General features: G+C 55.8%; 1 protein-coding gene across 1 annotated transcript in view; it reads left to right on the top strand.

Moving 5' to 3' along the window:
* The first annotated feature begins 7,336 nt into the window (after positions 1–7,336).
* CYP26B1 (cytochrome P450 family 26 subfamily B member 1) overlaps positions 7,337–8,645 on the top strand; it is a 49,893-nt gene continuing 48,584 nt past the window's right edge. The window contains exon 1 of the mRNA XM_060779519.2: positions 7,337–7,634. Coding sequence (XP_060635502.1) covers positions 7,431–7,634 — 204 coding nt within the window. The 5' untranslated portion in view covers positions 7,337–7,430. The remainder of the gene's footprint in view (positions 7,635–8,645) is intronic.

Genomic DNA, 8,645 nt, shown 5'->3' with positions numbered 1-8,645 from the left:
CTCTGACCGCCCCACTCCCCAAGGACACCCTCCACCAACAACCCAGGTGAATCCCATGGTGAAGGGCGTCCTTGTGAGTGACATTCAGTCTAGTTGTGTCTGACTCTGGTGCTCATCTCCATATCTAAGCTGAAGAGCCGGCATTGTCCATAGACATCTCCAAGGTCATGTGGCCATAGCCATGACTGCATGGAGTGCTGTTACCTTCCCACCGGAGCTGTACCAACATTAAGTCTAATTGTGTCTGACTGGTGCTCATCTCCATACCTAAGCCGAAGAGCCGGCGTTGTCCATAGACGTCTCCAAGGTCATGTGGCCATAGGCATGACTGCATGGAGTGTTATTACCTTCCCGCCGGAGTTGTACCAACATTAAGTCTAGTTGCGTCTGACTCTAGTGCTCATCTCCATATCTAAGCCGAAGAGCCGGCGTTGTCCGTAGACGTCTCCAAGGTCATGTGGCCATAGGCATGACTGCATGGAGAGCTCTTACCTTCCCGCCGGAGCTGTACCGATATTCAGTCTAGTTGTGTCTGACTCTGGTGCTCATCTCCATATCTAAGCTAAAGAGCTGGCGTTGTCCATAGACGTCTCCAAGATCATGTGGCTGGCATGACTGCATGGAGAGCTATTACCTTCCCACCGGAGTTGTACCGATATTCAGTCTAGTTGCGTCTGACTCTGGTGCTCACCTCCATATCTAAGCCGAAGAGCCGGCGTTGTCCATAGATGTCTCCAAGGTCATGTGGCCATAGGCATGACTGCATGGAGTGCTGTTACCTTTCCTACCTATTGATCCACTTGCCGTTGCATGTTTTCAAACTGCTAGGTTGGCAGGAGCTGGGGCTAACAGCAGGAGCTCACCCGCTCCCCGGATTCCAACTGCCGACCTTTCCATGAGCAAGTTCAGTAGCTCAGCAGTTTAACCCAATGAGACAGGTAAAGGTAAAGCTTTCCCCTTGACATGAAGTCTGGTGCTTGTCTCCATTTCTAAGCCGAAGAGCCAGCGTTGTGCATAGACACCTCCAAGGTCTTGTGGCCAGCATGACCTTCTCACTAAAGCGGTACCTATTGATCCACTCACTTTCACATGTTTTTGAACTGTTAGGTTGGCAGGAGCTGTGGCTAACAGCAGGAGCTCACCTGCTCCCCGACCTTTCCATGAGCAAGTTCAGCAGCTCAGCAGTTTAACCTGCTGCGCCACCTGGGGTCCCAATGGGAGATAGGTAAAGGTAAAGCTTTGCTCTTCACATTAAGTCCAGTTGTATCTGACTCTGGAACTCTGGTGCTCATCTCCATTTCTAAGCTGAAGAGCTGGCATTGTCCATAGACACCTCCAAGGTCATGTGGCCAGCATGACCTTCCCACCTATTGATCCACTCACCTTCACAAATTTTGGTGCTCCTCGCCATTTCTAAGCCGAAGAGCCGGTGTTGTGCATAGACACCTCCAAGGTCATGTGGCCAGCATGACATTCTCACTAAAGCGGTACCTATTGATCTACTCACTTGATCTACTCCATTGATCTACTCACTCCATCAGCAAGTTCACCACATGTTTTCGAACTGCTAGGTTGGCAGGAGCTGGGGCTAACAGCAGGAGCTCACCCGCTCCCCGGATTCCAACTGCCGACCTTTCCATGAGCAAGTTCAGCAGCTCAGCAGTTTAAACTGCTGCACCACTGGGGGCTCCCAATGGGAGATAGTCTGGTGCTCCACTCTATTTCTAAACCGAAGAGCCGGTGTTGTCCGTAGACACCTCCAAGGTCATGTGTCCAGCATGACCTTCTTACCAAAGTGGTACCTATTGATCTACTCACTTTCACATGTTTTCGAATTGCTAGGTTGGCAGGAGCTGTGGCTAAAAGCAGGAACTCACCTGCTCCCCGGATTCCAACTGCCGACTTTTCCATGAGCAAGTTCAGCAGATCAGCAGTTTAACCCGCTGCACCACTGCGGTTCCCAGTGAGAGTTATGTAAAGGTAAAGCTTTCCCTTGACATGAAGTCCAGTCGTGTCCGACTGTGGAACTCTCCATTTCTAAGCAGAAGAGCCGGCGTTGTCCGTAGACACCTCCAAGACTGTGTGGCCACTGGCATGGCTGCATGGAGTGCCATTACCTTCCCGCAGAAGCGGTTCCTATTGATCTACTCCCATTTTGCATGTTTTCGAACTGCTAGGTCGGCAGGAGCTGGGGCTAACAACTGGAGCTCATAATGCTTCCTACACTTGCTGACCTTTCCATCAGGAAGTTCAGCAGCTCGGCAGTTGTCCCTATCTCCCAATGGGAAATTTCCCCTTGACATGAAGTCCAGTCCTGCCCAACTCTGGGACTCTGGTGCTCCTCTCCATTTCTAAGATGAAGAAGAACCGGCGTTGTCCGTAGACGCCTCTCCAAGGTGATGTGGCCACTGGCAGGACTGCATGGGGTGCCCTTACCTTCCCGCCGGAACAGTACCATACATTCGCATGTTTTCGAACTGCTAGGTTGGCAGGAGCCGAGGCTAACAGCAGGAGCTCACCCCCTCTTTCTCCTCCTTCTCTGGCCACCTTCCTTCCTTCCTTCCTTATCTTCTTCTTCTTCCCCACCTCGCTACCTTCTCCTTCTCTTTCCTTCCTCTCCTCCTTCTTCTCTTTTTCCGCCAAACCCTCTTGCTCCTTCTCATTCTCCGGCTACCTACCTCCCCTCCTTACCTTCTTCCCCACCTTGGATGCTTCTCCTTGTTCTTCTCCTTCTCTTTCCTTCTTCTCCGCCTCCTTCTCTTCCTCCGCCACCCCATCTTTCTCCATCTCCTTTTCCCTACCTCCCTACCTTGCTTTCTTCTTCCCCACCTCGCTCCCTTTTCCTTCTCTTTGCTTCCTCTCCTCCTCCTTCTCTTCCTCCGCCACCTCCTCTTTCTTCCCCTTCTCTGGCTACGTTCCTTCCTTACCTTCTTCTTCCCCACCTCGGTCCCATCTCCTTGTTCTTCTTCTCATTCCTTCCCCTTCTCCGACTTCTTCTTCCTTCTTCTTACCTTCTTCTTCCCCGCCTCGCTCTCTTCTTCTCCTTCAGATTAGTCTGGCATGACTTGTTTTTGATAAAAGCACTCCTTCTCCGGCTGCTTCCCTTCCTTCTCCACCTTCTTCGCTCCCTTCTCTTCCTCCTCCTCTGCCCCTTCGCCACCTTCTTTCCCCCCTCTACCTGCTCCCCTCCCTCCTTTTGCCACTTCTCTTCGCTCTAGGCTTTCTCTTGGCCTTCTCTTCTGCCTCCCCGTCTCACTTTCTCCTTCCCTTCCCTCGCCTTTCTCCTCCTCCACCCCCTCGTTCTCCTTCTCCGGCTCCCTCCCTCCCTTGCCTTCTTCTTCCCCATCTCGCTCCCTTCTCCTTCTCCTTCTTCAGAGTAGTCTGGCATGACTTGTTTTTGGTAAAAGCACCCTTTCTCCTTCTCCGGCTACTTCCCTTTCTTCTCTACCTTCTTCGGTCCCTTCTCCTTCTCCCGGCTACCTCCCTCCCTTCCTTGCCTTCTTCCCCACCTGGATCCCTTCTCCTTCTCCGGTAACTTTCCTCCCTTCCTTACCTTCTTCTTCCCCACCTCGGTCTCTTCTCCTTAGTCTGGCATGACTTGTTTTTGATAAAAGCACCCTTTCTCCTTCTCCGGATACTTTCCTTCCTTCTCTACCTTCTTCGGTCCCTTCTTCTCTTGCCTTCCTCTTCTCCTTCTCTTCCTCTCTGGCGGCGGGGACTCACCGGGAGCCAGGCGCGTCCGCGTCCTCCTCCTCCTCCTCCTCTTCTGCCCCTTCGCCACCCCCTTTCCCCTCTACCTGCTCCCTCTCCTCCTTTCCTCACACACGCCTCGTTCTCTTTCCCCGTCTCCTTTTCTCCTCTTCCTCCGCCAAGCCCTCCTTCTCCTTCTCCGACTACCTCCCTCCCTTGCCTTCTTCTTCCCCACCTCGAACTCTTGTTCTTCGCCTTCTCTTTCCTTCCTCTCCTCCTCCTCCTCTTCCTCCGCCACCTCCTCTTTCTCCTTCTCCTTCTCCGGCTACCTCCCTCCCTTCCTTACCTTCTTCTTCCCCACTTCTCTCCCGTCTCCTTTTCCTTAGTCTTGTTTTTGATAAAAGCACTCTTTCTCCTTCCCCAGATACTTACCTTCCTTCTTTCCCTTCTTACGTCCCTTCTCCGTCTCCCGTGTCTCCTCGCCCAAGACCTTCTTCTCTTGGCCCTTCTCCCTCTCCGTCTCACTTTCTCCTTCTCCTCCCTCGCCTTTCTCCTCCGCCACCCTTCTTTCTCCTTCTCCTTCTCCAGCTACCTCCCTCCCTTCCTTGCCTTCTTCTTCCCCACTCCTTGTCCTTCCTCTCCTCCTCCTTCTCTTCCTCCGCCACCCCCTTTTTCTCCTTCTCCGGCTATCTTCCTTCCTTACCTTCTTCTTTCCCACCTCGCTCCCTTCTCCTCCTTTTCCTTCTCTTGCCTTCCTCTCCTCCTCGTTCTCTTCCTCCTCCGAGCCGGGCAGCCTCTGACGGCGGAGATTCTCCGGGAGCCGGGAGCGTCTTCCTCTTCCTCCTCCTCTTCTGCCCCTTCGGCATCTCCTTTCCCCCCTCGAACTCTTCCCTCACCTCCTTTCCCCATACATGCCTCTTTCTCCTTTTCCTCCGCCACCCCGTCTTTTTCCTTCTCCGGCTACCTACCTCCCTTCCTTATCTTTTCCTTCCCCACCTCGGACCCTTCTCCTTGTTCTTCGCCTTCTCCTTTTCTTGGCCTTCTCTTCCCCCGCCGCGTCTCGCTTTCTCCTTCTCCTCCCTCGCCTTTTCCCTCCGCCAGCCCCTCTTTCTCTTTCTCCTTCTTTGGCCACTTCCCTTCCTTGCCTTCTTCTTCCCCGCCTCGGTCCCTTCTTCTCCTTCTCCTTCTCTTGCCTTCCTCTCCTCCTCCTTCTCCCCGTCTCTCTCCTTCTCCTCCCTCACCTTTCCCCTCCGCCAGTCCCTCTTTCTCCTTCACTTTTTCGACTACCTCCCTCCCTTACCTTCTTCTTCCCCACCTCGCTCCCTTCTCTTGCCTTCCTCTCCTCCTCCTCCCCGTCTCACTTTCTCCTTCCCCTCTCTCTCCTTTCCCCTCTTTTTCCTTCTCCTTCTCCGACTACCTCCCTCCCTTCCATACCTTCTTCTTCCCCGCCTCGGTCCCTTCTTCTCCTCCTCGTTCTCTTCCTCCTCCGAGCTTGGAGGCGTCTGGCGGCGGGGACTCACCGGGAGCCGGGCGCTTCCTCCTCCTCTTCCTCCTCCTCCTCTTCTGCCCCTTCGCCACCTCTTTCCCTCCTCGAACTCTTCCCTCTCCTCCTTTCCCCACCCACGCCTCTTTCTCCTTCTCCGACTACTTACCTCCCTTCCTTGCCTTCTTCTTTCCCACCTCGCTCCCTTCTTCTCCTCGTTCTCCTTCTCTTGCCTTCCTCTCTTCCTCCGCCAAGCCCTCTTTTTCCTTCTCCTTCTCCCTACCTCCCTTCCTTACCTGCTTCTTCCCCACCTCGTTCCCTTCTCCTTCTCCTCTCCTCCTCCTTCTCCCCGTCTCACTTTCTCCTTCTCTCCATCTCCGACTACCTCCCTCCCTTTCTCCGTCTCCGACTACCTCCCTCCCTTCCATACCTTCTTCTTCCCCACCTCGTTCCCTTCTCCTTCTCCTCTCCTCCTCCTCCTCCCCGTCTCACTCTCTCCTTCTCCCCCCTCGCCTTTCCCCTCCGCCAGCCCCTCTTTCTCCTTCTCCTTCTCCGACTACCTCCCTCCCTTCCTTCCCTTCTTCTTCCCCACCTCGCTCCCTTCTCCTTCTCTTGCCTTCCTCTCCTCCTCCTTCTCTTCCTCCGCCAGCCCCTCTTTCTCCTTCTCCTTCTCCGATTACCTCCCTCCCTTCCATATCTTCTTCCCCACCTCGCTCCCTTCTCTTTCTCCTTCTCTTGCCTTCCTCTCCTTCTCCTTCTCTTCCTCCGCCAGCCTCTCTTTCTCCTTCTCCTTCTACTTCCCTCCCTTCCTTCCCTTCTTCTTCCCCACATCGCTCCCTTCTCCTTCTCTTGCCTTCCTCTCCTCCTCCTTCTCTTCCTCCGCCAAGCCCTCTTTCTCCTTCTCCTTCTCTCTACCTCCCTTCTCTACCTTCTTCTTCCCCACCTCGCTCCCTTCTCCTTCTCTTGCCTTCCTCTCCTCCTCCTTCTCTTCCTCCGCCAGCCCCTCTTTCCCCTTCTCCTTCTCCTTCCCTCCCTTCCATACCTTCTTCTTCCCCACCTCGTTCCCTTCTCCTCCTTCTCTTACCTTCCTCTCCTCCTTCTCCCCGCCTCACTTTCTCCTTCTCCTCCTTCACCTTTCCCCTCCACCAGCCCTTCTTTCTCCTTCTCCTTCGACTTCTTCCCTCTCTCCTTTACCTTCTTCTTCCCGGCCTCGGTCCCTTCTCCTCCTCCTCGTTCTCCAGCTTGGAGGCGTCTGGCGGCGGGGACTCACCGGGAGCCGGGCGCGTCCTCCTCCTCCTCTTCTTCCTCCTCCTTCATTCAAGAGAAGGGAAGGGAAAGGGAGGGGAGGAGAGAGGGGGGAGGAGGAGGGGAGGGCCCCGCGCTACTTCTCTATATAAGACCCGCGGGGCTCCCTTCGGCCGCAAAGGCGAGACAGCCAGAAAGAAGGAAGGCCAGGGCGCGCCTCCTCCTCCTTCTCCTCCTTCTCTCCTTGCGCTCCTCCTGCGCTGCCTCCTCCTCCTCCTCCTCCTCCTCCTGCTCAGGTGCCCGCCTCCCTCCTGGTTCTCCTCCTCCTCCTCCTCCTGGCCCCGCCCTCCTCCTCCTCTTCCCCCCTCCTCTTCCTCCGAGGTCTCCCCAAAAGCCCGCTCCGCGCCGGAGGACGAGAGAGAAGAGCCCGGCGCGCCGCCCGGACGCCCACTTTGCTCGCTTCTTTTCCCCACTCCGCCTCGGGTTTGCCTTCCCTTCCCGCGTGGAGACCCTCCCGAAGGTGCTGCCCTCCTCGGAGAACCCGGGCAGACCCCTCGCCAAACCCCTCTGACTCGGATCCGGGCGCCCTCCCCTCCCACGCGTGTCCCACTCCGTGGAGCCCCATTCGGCGCCGAGTGCCTTCCTCCTTCCTTTCCCCGAGCGCTCTCTGCGGGGGAGCCCCGTGAGCCAGGTCCCCACTCGGCTTGCCCGTCTTGCGTGGGTCCGCTCCGCGAAAGAAAAAGAAGAAGTAGAAGAAGAGGAGAGAGAGGCGCGCGCGGGCTTCCCTTCCAAGCCGTCTCTCTCTCTCTTCTCTATCTCTCTGTCCTCTCCTCCTTCCCCTCGATTCTCCTGCGTGGGTTTTGGGGGACCCCTTTCCTCCGTTTCCCTCTTGCCACGGAGGAGAGGCGAGTTGTCCCGGAGAGGAAGGGATCCGCTTGAGCTGCCTGCCTGCCTGCCTGCCTGCCGTCGGAGGCTGCGTGGCGTGGTGGTGCCTGCCTTCCCACGCGGGGCGATGCCTGCCTCGGGGCTGGAGCTGCTCTCGGCGCTGGCCACGGCGGCCGCCTGCCTGGTCTCGCTCTCTTTGCTCCTGGCCGCCGCCCAGCAGCTCTGGCAGCTCCGCTGGGCCGCCACGCGAGACAAGGCCTCCAAGCTCCCCCTGCCCAAGGGGTCCATGGGCTTCCCCCTCGTCGGAGAGACCTGCCACTGGCTCCTCCAGGTAAGGACCCCCGCCCGGGCACGACCCCCGCCCTCCCCACCACCCCCAGGTGCGTCCACGGAACTCTCTCTCTCTGTGTAATAGAGTTGGAAGGGACCCCCGGGATACCCCCTCCAACATCCCATGTCTATGTCTGTGCCTGTGTATATACTACTATATATGTAGTATCAGAATCCTATGGGAGAGACCCCCAGCCAGGACCTTTCCCTCCAGCATCCCAGGTGGATCCACGGATCTCTCTCTATATGTCATAGAATCCTAGAGTTGGAAGGGACCCCCAGGGCCATCCTCTCCAACACCCCATACCTATGTCTGTGTCTGTATAGAGCTATATAGCCTATGGGAGAGACCCCCAGGGGCTTCCCCTCCAACATCCCAGGAATATCCACAGATCTCTCTCTCTCTCTCTCTCTCTCTCTCTCTCTCATAGAATCCTAGAGTTGGAACTGACCCCCGGGATATCCCCTCCAACATCCCATATCCATGTCTGGATAGAGCTATATAGCCTATGGGAGAGACCCCCAGGGTAACCCCCTCTAACACCCCAGGTGTACCCACGGATCTCTCTCTCTTGTAGAATCCTAGAGTTGGAAAGGACCCCCTGGGATATCCCCTCCAACACCCCATATCGATGTCTGTGACTGTATATAGAGCTATATATCCTATGGGAGACACTCCCAGAACCTTTACCTCTAACATCCCAGGTGTATCCACAGATCTCTCTCTCTCATTCTCTCTCATAGAATCCTAGAGTTGGAAGGGATATCCCTTGCAATATCCCATACCTATGTCTGTGTGGGAGAGACCCCCAGGACCTTCCCCTCCAACACCCCAGGTGTATCCACGGATCTCTCTCTATCATAAAATCCTAGAGTTGGAAGGGACCCCTCGGGCTCCAATATCCCATATATATATCTGTATATAGAGCTATATATGCGTGTATCAGAATCCCATGGGAGAGACCCCCAGGACCTTCCCCTCCAACATCCCAGGTGGATCCACGGATCTCTC

The sequence above is a fragment of the Anolis sagrei genome, chromosome 5 (genome assembly GCF_037176765.1).
Source record: "Anolis sagrei isolate rAnoSag1 chromosome 5, rAnoSag1.mat, whole genome shotgun sequence".
Taxonomy (NCBI): domain Eukaryota; kingdom Metazoa; phylum Chordata; class Lepidosauria; order Squamata; family Dactyloidae; genus Anolis; species Anolis sagrei.
Note: the sequence above shows the minus strand (reverse complement) of the source record. Positions and strands in the feature narration are given on the sequence as shown.